Below are 18,296 nucleotides of genomic sequence, written 5' to 3' on the forward strand. Positions count from 1 at the left end.
TTGTTAGGGTGCAGAGTGTGCGTGCCCAGTATTACAAACCAGTTCATTCATCGCAAACTAGAAAAAATTTAGGGGAGAGGAGAAGAAGAAATTCGAGAGAGAAGAAGGGCTACATGGGGAGGAGGAAAGATGGAAAAGAGATGGGATTTACTTGGATGCATATCTCACTGTAATTTCTACAACTCTACTATGCGCTTGTTTTTTATTGGCGGGCGTAAAAAGAAAACTAACACCCGACCGGCTTTAAGCTTTTTCCAATAATAATAAAAAAAAAAATTAAAAAAAAAGAGTAAGAAATGGAGAAGAAAATGAAGAAGAGAGGGTGGAGAAGAAAATGAGGAATCTAGGATTTTTTCATAATACTATGCAAAATAGCACCGTTTAGGGAGTTTTTTAACATTCTAAGGACTCGTTTGGTTATGCAGTTCAGATAAAATAAGATAAAATGTTTTATTGAAAGTTGAATAAAATATTATTATAATATAATTTTTGTTTTAGGATGAAAAAGTTAAATTGTTTATTACATTTTATGTAGAAGTTTTGAAAAATTGCAATGATTATATAAAATGAAATGAAATAGTTTAATTTTGTGTAATCAAACCAAGCCTATATGACATTATTTTGTATGTGTGTGTATATATATATATATATTTAAAAAGATAATATAATATATTATATATATATATATAATAAATATAGGCGGGGATCCACACCTAGTACTCTCTAGTTCGATACGAGGCCTAGGCAAGGGTGCCAGGCGGACCAAATGCAGGTCCCCGCCCAGCAACCCTAATTTACAGTGAGAAAAATATTCCCCTCCCAACCTCTCGAAGTATTGGGATAACATCCTCATATAGAGAGATCTTAAAGCGTTTCCCTAAAGACTCATTTCTTCCTATCTTAATAAATTTTTATAGGTTTGTTAGATTGTGGTTCATGTTAATTAAGTTGACGGGGCCAAGAAGTCTTTCAAGCGTAACTCCAAAAACAAGGGCCAAGGGGTGTGAATCGGCCAAATTTAGCTGGGCTTGTTTTCTATGGACTGATTTTTGTGTATTATTCAACTCGATCGCAGAACTTTTTCCTTTTTATGTGAGATGCTTTTTTTTTTTTTTTAATATGAAGATATAAGAAAATATTCTCAGCGAAAATTTTTGAAAAAAAAAAATCACATTCTTAACAAAACTATTTGAAATTATATTATATTTTTATTAAAGCTAGTCAATGAATTCATATTTAAAACTCATTAATATATGAGATTAAATCTTTGAATTGCATTATATATATATTTTTATATCCTAATTAATACCTTGTCTTAACCTATTCAAAGTTTTTGGTTTTATTTTTTACCACTTTTATTTGAAAATAACAATAATAACAATAACCGAGACAAGGCAGAATGTACAAACTTTTCAACTAATACAGCCTACAGGTGTGTGCCATTTTGTCAATTAAGAGATACATACAAGATATTGTGTAAGTTGTCTGAAGATTACAGCGATGATCCCTCACACCTTTGCGCCCCTAAAATCTTTCAACCCCTAAAATTTTGAATTCTATAGAAAATAAATGAAGACTACCAACAACAACATTTTACATCAAACACCACATCAATGAAACCATTTTTCTTTTTCCCACAACAGCTAAATAAATAATGAAATAAATAAGGATCTGCGTGCTCTGAATATACTACCTTTTCTGCAGTGATAGATCCGTGTATGTGACCAAACCAGTGGTTGAAAAATGATTTATCCCATAACTTAAACAGACTCTCGAGGTGTCCACTGTCTGCAGCATGAGCAAAATTTAATGTCTGCAACACTGGTTCCCAGAGCACTATACCCAACTTGAGGATATAATGCAACAAGTTTTTCTGCACATCGAAAGAAGGATCGAGCTGCTCATGCGAGCAAAGATATTGTATCAGTGATTGCAATTATAGAACTCACCCAAACTGCAGAGGAATGTTCTGATCTTTTGTTAGATGAATGGAAATGTTTGAACTTACCCAGATTGTGGTGATTATATAGAACTTATTAGAGAAAGATATGGGCACTTGACCAACCTATTTCACATAGATCCATAGGTTTTTTCTGTTCTATTCCTTTTCAGCTTAATCAGTCTAATCATCTGACGATGAAAGGACAGTTTAAACCTATTTCCCAGCTCAAGACATGCATGTAAGATATGCATCACAATGTTCAAAAGTAGGTGAAAATTCAGGCACCTAAACAAAACAAATAGGAAAGAATTTTAGGTGTCCTGAGGTTCTCATGTCATGACAAGGATGGAGACCCACGTCACTGTACTAATATGGATGAACATCAGTTATTCATGTTTCAACAAGAAGCAAAGGTATCATTCATGTTTCACTTCTCCAATTCTTTTGGTTTCCACTGCCATCGAGTGTCAGGTATAGAGAGCAGGATTATAAAGGAGTGAAGTGAGTATTTGTTTTCACCTCATTATCTTTCATGACGATCCTGAGGATGTGGAAAGTGGTCTCCTTACAAATGGATGCTCTAAGAGCTTAGCAGCAGTAGGACGAGCATCCGGCTTAGCTTGAAGGCATTGCAGGATAAAATCCCGTGCATCTATTGAGAGAGTATCAGGAACAGGAGGTGGTTCACCCTTTCCAATTTTAAACAATGCTGACACCTGCCAAGTTACAAAAGTAGATGATGCTTTTAACCCCCAAACCAACAGACTGAGATAAATTGTATGCCAGCAAGATGGCAAAAAGCATCTCATGCAGGTTCCATTCAGGGTTTTGCATCAGTAAAGAGAATTATATTTAGAAAAACCTAGAGAAATTGACTATATAAGAAAAATGACCTCCTTGCACTGAATGTACTATATATATACCATAGATTTTTCTTAAAAGCAACCAAAACTAGTAATACACACACACGCGCGCATATATACACACACACACAAGTACTCTAGAAATCACATCAGCATCACCATAACAATAAATCAAGATTGCTTTGGATTGCTCTAGTGGTTCCCCACAGTGGAATGTTTGTTTTAGTAGTAGAGCTGCTCATGATTGGGAAATTGGAATAATTTTTTATTTTTACAGTTTATTGTATACTTTGAATTTTGGTAATAATGTGGTGGACAGGTTGCTTTGGATGAAGACAGGGAGTAGGAAGTTTACTGTGCGATCATTGTACAAAGTTTTGTCAAGTCAAAATTATACTTCATTCCCTTGAAAGTGTATTTGGAAAAGTAAGGTTACACCTAAGATTGTTTTCTTTGCTTGGACAGCATCCCTTGGGAAAATTTTGACCATGGATAATTTCAGAAAGTCGTCGTAATGGATTGGTGTTATATGTCTAAGAAGAGTGGGGAGTCAGCGGATCACCTTTTACTTCACTTTGAGGTGGCAAGGATGTTATGGGTGGAGATCTTTAAGAGAACGGGTATTGCTTGGGTGATGCCCAAGAGGGTGGTTGATTTGTTTGCTTGTTGGCAAAGGTGCAAGGCCAACTCACAGATTGCGGATGTATGGACATGGATTCCTCTATGTATCATGCAGTATCCATGGATTGAAAGTAATGGTTGAAGCTTTGAAGATAAGGAGCGTTCTCCGGATGAGCTTAGAAGTTTCTTCTTCCATAAATTATTTCTTTGGGCCTCATCTTGTGTCCTTAATGGAGCTTGCTTAAATAACTTTCTTGTATCACTTTCTAGCTCCTTATTATAACTAGGTGTATGATGTTTGTATACCTCTTGTGTACTTGGGCTATGCCTATTTACTACTATCAATAAAATGTTATTTTAATTCTACAAAACAAACAATAAATCAAGAAGAAGAATATGACACACATTTTCCAAACCAGAATATGGAATTTGACGGGTTAACATCTCCAATACAGTGCATCCAAGGCTCCATATGTCAGCTGGAAGTCCATACCCTTGGTTTTTTCTATTAACAACCTGTTCATGCACAGCTTGATAATCAGAAAAACTGTGTAGAATTTACAAGCCGGGACATACTCCATACAATCAATATGCAATCTCCCCAGCATCAAACTGGAGAATTTTAAAATGTCATATCTTGTAAGTTCAATTTTTTCAAAGGTAAGGAAATGTCCACTGTGTATTTTCCCAAAGGAAAGCATTGGAGCATCTAATTACTGCATAAAAAAACTCAGGCTGAAGATTTAAAAAGGCTGGCATTGACTCTAAGTTTGTGATACTTCACCAAGCATGCAGCAGTATCAACCTGTCATCATTGTTAATATTCAAAACATACGTTTCCTCCAGTATTTGAAGCTGGGCATAAAATACATTCAATATTATTGGAACTATTCGTTAGCTTATCTTTCAAACAAAAGAATAAAAGCAAACCTCAGGGGCCATCCAGAATGCAGTCCCCTTGCAAGATAAAAGATCATTCAATTTGGTAGCCTGAAAACAATACAACCATCAATGTTTGGAAAGTACACAACCATTTTGGGAAGTAATTTACGAAGAGGGAAAAATATCATAATAGAGGAAGGGCATAAACCTTAGCCAATCCAAAATCTGCAAGCTTCACAGACCCACTAGTATCCACTAGTATATTTGCACATTTGATATCCCTTCAATACAATAAAGAAAGAGATAAGACTTCAAAGATGAATTACAAACAGTAAATATGTTCATGTCTGTCCATTTCTCTGCATTATAAGTCAAGATTTCATGCTCAAAACAATTATCAAGGAAACAATGTAAGGTTCAAAAAGGCAATTTAAACAATCTAGTCTCTATCCAAAAAAAAGGCTAGTCAATGCCATAGTGAAGCAAAATTAAAATTAAGAAAATCCCCAGAGAAGAACTAGAGAAAATTACCCTTTGCACCCCAAATTATCACCATTTTTGCAATATGCATCCTAAGTTACCAAACTGACAATTGAACACCCTAAACAACCAAATTTTGACATTTTGCACCCTAAATTAAGATCTTACCATTAAAATTGTGCTATAAGTCCCCATTCTCATCGAATAGCGATGGGGGCTGGGTACCCTCACCTGGCCTGCCCAGACCCCACCTGAGGCAGGCGGGGCAGTTTGCCCACATCCGGCAAGCGAGCACCAACCCCCTGGGAGATCGGGGGCAGGTGTCGGGTGGGGCACTGCCCCCAACCGGGTTTATATATTACATTGCATATATTTTTAAAAAAATTAATGAAACGACATCGTTTTATTTTAGGGTAAAATAAAAAGTCCCCCCCCCCCCCGGGGGGTTTTGCACACCTTTGTCTCGACTCTCTCTTTCACCTCATCCTCTCTCGCCCGCTTGGTCTCTCGAACTCTCTCTATAATGCCCCAAGGGAGGCCCAAGCCACATTTAGGCCTATAGTCCAAAAGGACTAGTCAACGATACAATTGAAGTGCCATTAAAACCATTGTTAAGAGAAAGAGTTTCTTCTTCCCAAGTAATGTGGGATTTCATACCCCATATTGAGTGGTTTTAAGTACCATATTGAGTGACAACAATAGGTGATGTATGGAATCTCACATTGCTTGGGCCGTTACAAATTGTATGACTAGTCCTTTTGGAGTATAGGCCCAAATATGGCTTGGGCCTCCCTTGGCATTACAAATGGTATCAGAGGTTATATCAATAAAAAATAATCAAAAATGTAGGACTTAAATCGTGCTACTTACAATGGACTGACTCAACGAGGGCGTCAGGAATTTAAAGGGTGAAATTGTGATACCCCATATTGAATGATAAGGGTAGGTGGTGTATGGAATCCCACATTACTTGGGAATGAGAAGTTTTTACTCTTCACAATGGTTTCAATGTGGCTCCAGTTGTATCATTAACTATTCCTTTTGGAATATATGCCCAAATGTGGCATGGGCTTCCCTGGGGGCATTATAAAAGATGTGGCTTGGGCCTCCCTTGGAGCATTACACTCTACGTCTCCTCGCCACCCCCAGGTATGGACATTGGAGGATCTCAAAGTTTTCCATTTTACATTCTCTTCCTTTGAACAGCTCTAAAGATTTTAATGGTCTTAATTTTCATGATTTTCTTGTATCTTTCTAGATAGGCATTTCTCTTGTATACATCCTGCGTACTTGGTTGCACCCCTTACACTCGTTTAGTGAAAATTTTTTCTTCTTAGAAAAAGATCTAAATTCCATACTTTTTTTTTTATGTCGAGGAACCTCTCCAAGGCAGGGTCCGAAGGACCCTTCGGACCCATCCCTGCAGAGTAAACCCCGATCCCGTGCACCGCATCCTCGGAAGTTTCCCTACACGAAACTGATTAAATCGCTGGCTTTTCACCAGGAAGTGTGGCCCCTAGAGATTGTTTACACCCAAGGGGATTTGAACCTTGGACCTGGGGGGAGCATACCCCCAAGCCCAAGGCCTTTACCACTTGAGCCAACCCCTAGGGGTCTAAATTCCATACTATTAAGACCAAGTTTGGAAAGAGATAGACTAGAGCCAACAGAAGTGTTCATGAAGTACATCAATCACTCGATTCAAAGGCCTCAAATGCAAAGGCTAACTAAAAACATGCTTGAAGATCAAAGAAATATAACCAAGTTTTTAATGCAATATGAGGCCTAATTCATGATATCCATGCTATTCTAGAAACTACCGACTAAGACTCTTTGCATTGGGAAGCTAGTGAATTGTTTAAGTAATGTCCAGATTTTCCAAGCACGGCCTGTAGTGATGGTCCGTGGGTCTTCTCATTAAAGTTGTTTCTATTTTTGGTCTCCTGCATTTTTTTGTTTGGTTTCCATTCTTCAAACATTAGGAGACCAAGATGAGTAGTATTGGGATGAATCAATGCAACTCTTTCAATTCATACACAACATTGGTTGGAAATTCTGAAGGATATTATACTTTCTTTTGTTGGTTAGATTCCATTCAAATCCGTCTATCTGAGACATAGAAGGCCTTCGGCAGAAAAAACATCAAAATAACAATGGAGTATGAAAAGCATGAAGCATTGACATCAAAATAAGATGTCCTAACCCGTTACGACCCCCAACCCCCACCCCAATAAGAAAAGGTTCGGGGGCGGGGGATCTCAATTGTGACACAGTTCATTGAGAGCAGCGATAAGCAAGGAAGAAATGTAAAAAAAAAAATGCATCTTCTGCTCAACAAAACAATTCAAAATCAGTTGAGGGGGGGACAACAATATAATCTGAGGATCACATTAGCATATTGAAAAATTGCTAATGTAAAAATAATGTGTCGCATATTCTTATGGAAAAACTTAGTCCAATTGAGTTGTAAATATATTGGGTGAAGTCTAGGTTTAGATTGGAACAAAACTTGTAAAAAAGTTTGCTAAAGTTCATGAGATCAACCAAGTCGAAATAAGACAGTCATAACTTTTGATCCAGATATTGGATGAAGGCGATCTTGGTGGATGGAAAGCTAATTTAAAGATCTAAAGCCTCATGTTTCACAAGGATCTTCAAATTCTAATGTTTACTGGGTTCAAAATAGCTTGGGAATGAATTTTGTTAGACCTTGCATAAGATCTCTTGATCAAGTGAAGTTCGCTAGACACGAGGGAGATGTCTCAATCAAGTGAAAATTAGGTAGAAAGTTTGATCGACTTTGGCTCCAGCATTGGCTCGAGTGAAAATTGCAAAAATGGCAAATTTACTTCAATTTGAAGTGTTTGAGTGATCTAAACAAACCTTAAATATAAATAGATTAATATGCACGGCTTTTAGGGTTTAGGGAGAGGCCACAATTACTTTAAAAAAAAGAGAGAGAGAGATAAAGAGAGAGAGGCCACAACAGATCATATGTTGTCTTCCTCGAGAGAAAACTTCATTAGTTCACATTAAGCTTTCAAGACACTTTCTCTCCTTTGATTATTTCCCTTCATACCAAACTAGGAGTTCCAGGTTGAAGTGGAAAAGATTCTTTCATGAAGGTGATCCATAAAGAAAAAGGCCAAAGGTTTTGGAGCCATTCGGTGGGAGGTGAACAGGTCGTTTGCTAGGGTTGTAAGTTGGATCTTTTGGAGGTACAAAGGTTTTCTACATAAGAAAAATTTGTAGCAAAAGTTTTCTATAGTGGATACCTTTGGGTTGGCTCGCCCCAGAGTGGTTTTACTAATTGAGAAGTTGTTTCAACTTCGTTACTAAAATCTGTGTTTATTGTTATACTGCTATACTAGATTATACTTGTGGCATCTAGATTGATAATTGATTTATAATTAAATAGACAATATTTTTATTAAGATTTAAAATTGATTACATTTGTTATTTGGAGTCTAAATTCGTGATTTTTCACCAATGACATAAAAAGGACACTTTTATCACCTGTGAACCACATTTTTGTCATGAAGATACTTCAAACCATGCAGAATCTGTCTTGTATATGTGGAGACTTGGGAATCTCGAAGATGATACCTATCATAGAGCTTTAAAAGGGAGCCTTTTACAAGCTCTAGAAAGATATAAAGCTTTGACTCATCCTGCAACCACCACAAAGCAAAACATAAGATATGCTTGATTGATGAGAAACTTTACGCAAAACAGGAACCTATAGCAAAGCATAATCGTTTAAAGTTTAAACCAACTATACAAAAGATCGGGCAAGGTGCCAAGTGCTTGATGATGCAACATCATCCTTTTAAAACAAGAATCCTGATATTTGTAGATACAAACACCATAATAGGGTGACATAGAGAACACAGCTGACATGGAAAATAACCCTGAAACTAGATGTCAGGCTACAGCTATACGTGCATGTGAAGTCACTATATTGCATGTATATTTACCATTGTTTTAATTGGTATGCAAATAAGAAAGAGGGTGAAATTACACAATCATAACTGAATGATGAATTGCATATCAGAAAGGAGTACATGTTATTATTTTGTACTTTTAGCAGATAAAGCCGTGCACTTTTATAAACATGCAGACAGGAACCAGTGGCCATTAGGCATGAGTATCATGCCAAGAAGTGCCAAACAAATAATTGTGAAGAAGTTACCCTACATATCATGAAATTAATAGGAGAAATTTAAATTTAAAATAATGATTTTGGCCAGCTTAAATACTTCCTAAAGTGGTACAAGTGGGCAATGCAATATTTTATCATGGGGTCTAGACATGGAACTTAAAAACACCATGAAAAGATCTTGGGAAAAAAAAAGTACCTTAGCTGTGCCATAATATTGAACTATGTTCTCATGTTCAAATTGACTTAGAAGAGCAATCTCCTGGAAAGGAAGCACAGGAAGAGGAAATGAGAAAGGAAAAAAAACAATAGGATACTTTCCAGTCCCAAAATGTTATCTAAATTGTACAGAATATCAGATAATATCAGCGGTCATAAAAAAATATTACACCAGAACAAAACATAAACCTGACTCACCTGTTCAAGTTGAGAAACACTTTGCTTTCCCTGGCTTCCTTGATCAAGAAGTGAAACTTCCTTCACGGCAAAAAAGATTCCATCACTGCAGAGCGGAAGGAAAAAACAAAAGTAAGCATCTTGACAAAGGAAAAAAAAATAGTGTTGCAATGACTGGTCTTAAGGTGGACCACCAGTTCCTAACCAACCACAGCCAGTAATAGGAACAATTATCCATATTAAGATTAAGGAATTCCAATAAGGAGACAACCAATGATCTCACTACTTCACCGTTCAAAACAATATAATACCAAAATTCGGTTTTCTCTAACATCTAAGATCTACAACACCTTAGTTCCAAATCAATTAATGTCAGCATCAGAGATCACTTTAGGCATGATACCAGAATGAGCACCAATATCTGGAGAGTGAAATCTAAATGGAAATAGGGAAAATTCTTAGTCACCGAAAAATCAAAGGTACGAAACATCATCAAAATGCCCAAAGAACGGCAATCAACCAGAGTCATGCTCTTAATGCTAAGACACTCATAATAAGAACACTAAACGCACTAATAAACACAAATGGAAAAAAGGTAATCAGGTGCCCTTTTAGGTTTTCAAGCAGATTTTGGATGTGGCATTCTTAAATAAGAAATATACAGCTGTTAGGAAAACCCAATGAACTATACTAAAATGTAAACCCAAAATGAAATGAAAAAAAAAAAACTAAAAAAACACTAATACATATGGTCTGCACTTGCATAATTTTTTTATTTTTTGATAGGTAAGAATAAAATTTTGTTCATAGTGAGAGAGGGTGTTATTCCAATACACAGGAAGTTACTACATGAATCCTCTTAAAAACAAAAGAAAAAAGTGCTAGAAAATCCTGAAAATTAGAAATAGAAAGCGCAACACCATGGTGAGCAGTTATCAATGATACAATGTGTTATAAAAAAAGACTTAACTCTGCTATTGTTTTTTAGTCCACAAAAGTATGCTAGTTTCTTTCTCTCCATTGACCCCATTGTAGGTACAATGGGATCATCTTCCACAAAGGTGCTCACTGATGGTGGCTCAAATCTCAATTGCCCTTTACAACATGTTAGAAGCTCCACCATCGGAGAGGGCATCACCCAATCCCAAAGGCATGCCCATTCACAAAATAAATTTTGCCTTTAGTTCAATATCAATTATTGCGACAACCATTCTCATTATAATCTTTAGGCACCATGATGGCATCAAAGATTTGCTCATAGCTTATTGAAATTTTAGCAAGGAAATGACAACATCGAGATGTGATGCAGGTCAGAGTAGGGAAATCTATCGATGTCTGCTTGTGGTGGGTTTAGGTATGTGGAAAGAAATGTTAAGGGTTTGCAGTTTGAACGCAGCACAGAAAGATTGAATTTAAGGGGTGAGAAGGGGGTGGAACGCCGGATGACAAGTTGCAGAATTCATTAAATTCCCTAATGGGGCTGGGGTCTAAACCACAGCTTAAACCCGAGTTGGAGGAGCACCTGCGGCTTCTCGCCATCTAGGCCCCTCCTATCCAGTTCCCAGCACAGGTAGGGTGCTACTATGGACACGTTCAGGTAGGGAAGGCACATCTGGTTGCCCCCTCCTACCCTTTGTACTCAAGCAAAAAACAAATATGTAGCAGCAGCAAATTTAGGTATTTTATGGCTTACTTTGATGGGTTATTTGTTTATTAAATGTGCAGAAAAATACATGGGATTCTACAGTTTTGATAGGTAAGGCTAAAGGCCTGATTTGAGGTAGAAAGAAAGGAAGAAAATAAAAGTTTTGGACTGTGACCTGCCAGAGAATTAGAAATTCAAATCTAAGTTGTCCGTAACTTCTTTGAATCTAATCATCTTTTTTATAAATAACAGGAATTTCATCTCATAGTGCAAAGGCACAATCCAAGTACATAAGATGTATACAAGAAAGACACCTATCTAGGAAGTAAAAAAATCATCCTTTTTGAACGTTAATGTGGATCTCTAACTGTTAGGGTTGCAAAAAGATAACGCCTTAACTGGAATTAGGGTAAACCCCATAGATAGGTTGCTCTGATATTAGCCTTAACCTTTAACAAGGAGGAAAGCATCAATACTTTTTGGACTGCTAAGTTACCGACACACACCAAATTCAATAGATCCTGAACCCACTTCTTCACCTCCTCGCCCTTTTTAAAGGAGGAGAAGAGGTGGAATTTGAGCTAGAATACTAATAAAATACTTGCTGCGAGGCATTTCAACTCTATCAAACCCGTCCCCACCCCAATAAAAAAGAAGGAAAATTTACATCATTGCTAATAATGTATTATGGCAGAAAACTTACTGAGAGATTCCTTCATACACTGATCCAAAAGACCCGCGTCCCAGAAGCTCACCCTTTTCCCAACACGTGATAGAAGGCCTAACTCTCCCATTTGGAGAAATATTCGACATACGCTCCGAGCTACTGCTAGAACAATCGTCATCATTCGACGTGGTAAACGAACACGACTCCGACAGCGCAGCCATCTCCCCAACGCTTATCACATTCTCCACCTTTCCCTTTTTCCTTTCCACCTCAACTACTTCTTCCTCTTCTTCATCCTTCTCCACTTCTTCATCGGAAGAACTATGGCCACCATGGAAAATTCCCGAAAGACCCTTCTCGGCATCCGGCGCCAAGTCCTTCAAAAGGTCCCAAGTAGAGCACGCATCATCGATGACCGGAAGCCTCATTGCAGGCGGCGGCTTAAGGACCGGTGGCGGCCGAATTCCTTTAATTCCACTTCCTCCAACACCACTGTCACAACCGCGGCTTAAAGAACACCCAGTTAACTCGGCGGGGTCTGCCCAAGTCAACTCAGCTACATCCCCAATTCTACTACCATCCACAGCTCTCACACTCAATTCAGCTACAGATTCACTTTCCGCCGTGTATTTCACGTCCTCTCTTTTCGGACTCTCCAAGTCGAGAGCTCCCCACCTAGGTAGAACATCCGAAGAAGAACGGATCTTTAGCGCATCCCACTCCACCGCGGGTATCTCAAATTCTTCGGGCCCGGATAGCCCCAACCTCCGGCATATGACATCGATATCGCCGTCGTTTCCTTCCACTCTGAAGCTCGTACGGTCAGTTAAGTCGAGAGATCTAGTGTGGAGAGAAGAAGACGTAGAGTCTTCGAGTGAGGAAGACGAGGAAGCAGCGTCGTAGTCTATGTGCTTTGCCGCATTACGGCGCTCGAGCCTCGGTTTCCTCCTCCGATCCATGGCTCCGGCTACCTTTCTATGACTGAAAAATCGAGGTAGGTGATGCATGTGGAGCTAAGCCCATCGACGGCACACCGCCTGGGTTTTGTTGGTAAGAAAAGCGCGAAAATTGCCAGAAACTTCTCCCTGTGTATACTCTCCCTCCTTAACGAAAAACCTAAGCCGAACCAAAAAAAAGGAAATCGATCATACAATTCTGTAACTTTATCGATAAAGTTCAAAGAGGAAAGGCGAGCAAGAGTTTAATTTGGGGAAGGGGATGAGAAAGAAAAGAAGAAGGGTGATCAAAAGAAACAGAGGCGAAATGGTTGAAGACAGAGACTAGTAAACGCCGTCGGAAGAGAGAAGGAAAACGCGGTGTCACGTGGACCGGAGAGAGTGGGATGACTGGGATCACTGACTTTGTATTGGCTGCATTTTTCTTTTTCTTTCTCTATTTTTTTGTATTTTCTATGGTGTTTATCTGTCGGTTGATTGCAACAAATAAAGGAAAGATTCTGTACCGTATTTAGAGTGTGCACCCCACGCCCACGCCAATGTCTCGCTTGCCATGCCATTGGGACTATCAAACGTAGATAACTAGACCATTCCATTCGATTATGAAAATGTAAAATCATAATTTATATAATATTTTATTTAAAATATATTCTCATATTAAATTATTTATTTATTAATTATAGTAATAATAAAATATTAATAATTTAACAATATTTTTCTTAATTTATTTTTTTAATATTTTACAATTCTATCAATTATATATTAATTAATAATCAAATTATAATTAACATATAAGTAATAGATATAAACGTTAAAAATCCTAATTAATATGTAAAAGATGCATGAGGGAGGTAGCTTTTAATAGAAAATTGGAGAAAAAGAAGATAGAGGTGAACATTATAGTGATTTTAAAAAATTGGTTTTAGAAAATTATTCCCTAAAACAATATAATTTTTGAAAACTCAAAAATAATTTTTATGCTAGTTACTTTGTTTCTCAGGCAATCAAAGTGCAAAGTGAGTGTTTATGAGGGAAGAAATAATTTTTTTAATGTTTTTGGTATAGTTGCAGTAAACATTAAATATGATCCAATGACTTGTCCTTTGCATAATCTAATAAGAGTGCTCTTAGACTTGTAAATTAGAAACTATTAAAGTGATTATTGGCCTAATTTGGCGAGAATTGTTATTGATTCATATGAGATTTACTGTAAAGATGGTTCTCTTAACATGGTACCATCACATAGTATTGTGTGTTTATTAAAAATATAAAAAAATATATTTAAATTAGAAAGGCGTCGGAAAATACAAAGAGATGAAAATTGAAACTCGTTTTGATAGTAAAAGTGTTTCATCTCTTCTCGTTTCATCATTATAATTTTTTTTAATTTTTACATAAAATATAATAAACAATTCAACTTTTTGAATTCTCAAAACAATAATAATATTAAAAAATTATATTCTAATAATATTTTATTCAACTTTCAAATTTCGTCTCAACTCATCTCATCTCAACTTACTATACAAACGGTACAAGTTCTCTTTAACCCTTTTGTATTTGTGTTTTTAGTTTTTAAGTTTTTTTAATAAATCACATGGCACTATATGAGCGATAAATTTCATGTGACCAAGTAGGATTATTCTAATTTGATTTAGAAAGATAAATCTTGAATCTTGAATCTTACAAATCAAATATTATAATTTACTTAAATAAATGTATCTATGATTATTATATAAATAAGATATTCCTTTTATGTGTTGAGGGATTTAGTTCTATGATCTATAATGCACAAAGTATCGATGCTATCATTGGGGTTTCAATGGTAAGAGGTGGAACAAGAATCAACCATCTAATGTTTACAAATGATTACATAATATTTTGTAAATCCAACATGCCATAATGGAAATATGTGGAACACATATTGGATAGTTATAAACAAGCATTTGGACAAAAATTAAACAAGCATAAGACTTTTTTTATTTTTCCAACTCCAATACAGTCCAGCTACGAAAGATATGTTAGTACAAGAGATAGCAGCAAGGATTAATGGGAATCATGATAAATACTTGGGATTGCCTATAGCGGTAGGAAGATCCAAATATAAATCTTTTCGAGAGATAAAAGAAATAATATAAGAAGGGATAAATAATTGGAAGAACTACTTTCTATCTCAGGCAGCTAAAGAGATTCTCGTCAAAGCTGTCATATAAGCTATCTCCACATATGTTATGAGTGCATTGAAGCATTGTGCAAGGATATTTCAACCCTTATAGTTAGGTTGTGGGGGGGACATGTAAAAGAAGACAGGAAAATCCAGTGAAATAAGCGGAGTGAGATGGGTACTTCAAAAGGTGTAGGAGGGATGGGATTAAGAGATATTGAGAGTTTAATTAGGTCATGTTAGCCAAGCAATTTTGGAGATTACTTACTAATCCTATTTCTTATGCAATTAAGATTATGAAGGAAAAATACTATAGACAAAGCTGTATTTTGACAGCTAAACTTGGTGAAAATCCTTCACATATTTGGAGAAGTATATGGGTTCAAGAAATCGGACTAATGAAGATATGAGATGGAGGGTCGGAAATGGTAAGAAACTAAATATACGGGGAGATAAATGGTTACCAACTCCTTGTTCTTTTGAAGTTCAATCTCTTGTGTAGATTTTTACAAGAGAAACAACTGTGGATGTGTTGATAGACAGATCTGGAGGATGTTGAGATTATAATCTTATCCAAGAAATTGTGGATGAAAGAGATGCTAGAATAATTTGTAGCTTACCTTTGAGTAAGGGGGTCTGAAGATAAATTGATTTTGGGTCGTAACAAGAAAGGTTCGTTCTTAGTGGGAAGTGTGTATGATCTGACAGTTGATATGAAGCAAGCAATGGAAAGAGAACAGTCTAACAACAAAAGAGATACAGTGGGGTGGAAGAAAATATGGGAATTGAATGTTCTAAATTCTGTTGAAGTCTTTATCTGAAAAGCTGTACTTGTTTAAAAGAAAAATTATTGATAACTCTCTTCCAATTTGTGAACAGATTGAGGAGAGGAGACTATAACAGATTGTGAACAAATTGAAAAATTATTGGGCAGATTCTTTGAATTATTAGAGTAATTCAAAAATGGATTTGTAGAGAAGATGGTTTTTATAATGGGTGGGTCTATGCTCACCGCTGGGAGCTCCCGCCGAGGGCTCCCGCTAATACATAATGTGTTTTTTTATTTTTTTTATATAATTTTTTTAATATCTTTAAATATTTTTTAAAAAATAAAAAAATTTATAATATTATTAAAAAATACTTACATAATCACCAAGTAAAAAAAAAAAACTAAAAAAATATAAAAACAATCCAGCATGAGCCCCCAACAGTGAGCATAGCTTTTTCCTTTTATAATATTTTTTTTATAATGTAAAAGTTCTATTTTTTCTAAGATTTTTTTGTGAATCTACACTTTCCATTTCTCCCATAAAAAAAATATTTAAATACATTTAAAAAGTATTTAAGGATGATGGTCAACAATAAATATTGTACAAGCAGTCAGTCTGCTCTATAAAAAACATTCTGTCTCTCTCTCTCTCTTCCACTTCAAATTCTAAAGTTCGGATAAGAATTTAACATATATTTTTTCAATAATTTATAAATTATGACTTAACTCTTTTTAAATAGTATTTAGATAAAAAGTTGCAGAAGATTTTGACCTTTGAACTTATACGTTTTTTTTTTTTTGCTTTGCATTGACTAAAGTATAATAATAATAATTACAACTGTACATTTGAATCCCAAATCGATTTTAATTTACTTTATTTAATTATTATAATTTTTTAAAATTTTAACATAAAATATAATAAATAATTTAACTTGTTAAAATTTTAAAATAATAATAATATTAAAAAATAATTTTTAATTTAATTTTTAACTTTCATCTCAATTCAATTCAATTCAATTCAACGTTTAAACGTAAAATTATTTAAATAATAATAATATTAAAAAATATTTACAACTGTACGAAAAGACATTTATTGGAACCACATAATTACTGCCAATAATTTTTAAATTAATGTTGTCATGAATTTTTATTCATCTAAATTAATCCAACTAAACAAAACAAGATTATTTGTCCGGCGGCTTCATTGATAATAATGAATATTATTGAACTCGTCATCGTTTAGACTATAATAATCATAAATAAACTTTTAAGAGATCCTAACCTTATTGAAACAAAATTTCCTAATTATCTATTTAAATATGAAATCTAAGGTCCCGTTTGGATATAAAAATAGTTACATATCATTTTATCTCATTATTATGACTTTCACAAATTTCTACACAAAATATAATGAACAATTTAATTTTTTCAAATCTCAAAAAAATAATAATATTAAAAATAATATCCTATAATATTTTATTCAACTTTCAACTTTCATATAAAACCATCTCATTTCATCTCACTATCTAAACGGGACCTTAATTAACAAACTTGGAGCACAAGGAATATTTTATTTCCATTTTTTCTCCATCTTTAAAACTTATTTAGAAAATTTTCATTTATAGCGTGACAAATCCATTGGTTTAAGCTGTACGTGCGTGGCATATGTTTAGCCATAACATTTGCATCCTCCAATGTTAGGTTTTCAGTGATTATCTATTGAATAAAAAATTATATTGAATGAATTCTAAGAAATTTCTATCTCTATACTTTTTTTGTCCATTTAATTAAAACAAGTTTTTACAACCTCCAAGTTGCTCCAACTTTTTTTCTTTCATTACAAAATTTGTATTTTTTAATGAAATATATAATATATTTATTCTAAAACTAAAACTTAGAATGAGAAATAATTAGAAACATAAATTATATCGATTTAAAATTTCAAATAAAAAGAACTCTTATTCTTAATTAGACACTCTAACTCTAAACTCTAGGCTTGGTTTGGATAGTGAAACGAGATGATTTGTGAATAGTAATAAAATGATTTGAGTTAAGATGTTTATGAGATTTTGAAAAATGTGAGAGAAAAAGTTGAATAAAAATATTATAAAATTATAATATTGTTATAATATAATTTTTATTTTGAGATTTGAAAATTTTGAATTATTTTTTGTATTTTGTTTAGAAGTTTGAGAAAATTATAATAATTAGATTAAAAAATTGAAAATTGAAAATTAAAAATTAAAAAGTGTTTGTGTTTATAGTGTTTGAATACTAAATAAGATAGCTTATGAATAGCAAATTATGCAAATGGATGGAACTCATATCGAGAGACCTACACATTCAAGTCAAGCAGGTATGAGATGGAGAGTCAGAAATGGAGGTAAAATTAAGATAGGGGGGATGACTGGTTACCTACTCTTAGCACTTTTAAGATGCAATTGCCAGTGGAGCTTCTGAACCAAGATGAACAGTTAGTGAGTTGATTAATCACCATAACAGGAGCTGGGATGCAGAATTAATTCACCAGGTGATGAATGAAGAAGAAGCAAAGGTTATCTGCAGTTTACCTCTAAGCAGGTTAGGTTCTAAGGATAAACTAATTTGGGGGATGAGTAGAAGTGGACTTTTAAATATGAAGAGTGCATATTATCTAGCAGTTAAGAGAAAGAAGCAGGTGGAGGGAGAACAATCAGATAATAATCAAGCTAAACTAGGGTGGCAATGTATATGGAATATGAGAGTGCCAAATACA

The 18,296-nt window shown here is 35.0% G+C and overlaps 1 protein-coding gene across 1 annotated transcript; it reads right to left on the reverse strand.

The window, feature by feature from the left end:
* Nucleotides 1–1,400: 1,400 nt before the first annotated feature.
* On the reverse strand, nt 1,401–13,023 carry LOC109006418 (mitogen-activated protein kinase kinase kinase 1-like). The gene is made up of 9 exons (XM_018985685.2): nt 11,692–13,023; nt 9,365–9,449; nt 9,147–9,209; nt 8,305–8,459; nt 4,517–4,589; nt 4,357–4,416; nt 3,832–3,942; nt 2,462–2,658; nt 1,401–1,897 (listed from the first exon to the last, which is right to left on the reverse strand). Exons 1-8 carry the CDS (start codon nt 12,660–12,662, stop codon nt 2,473–2,475), a joined length of 1,704 nt encoding a protein of 567 aa, XP_018841230.1. The 5' UTR covers nt 12,663–13,023; the 3' UTR covers nt 1,401–1,897; nt 2,462–2,472.
* Nucleotides 13,024–18,296: the final 5,273 nt, after the last annotated feature.

This window comes from Juglans regia, chromosome 13, assembly GCF_001411555.2.
Source record: "Juglans regia cultivar Chandler chromosome 13, Walnut 2.0, whole genome shotgun sequence".
NCBI classification, from domain to species: Eukaryota; Viridiplantae; Streptophyta; class Magnoliopsida; order Fagales; family Juglandaceae; genus Juglans; species Juglans regia.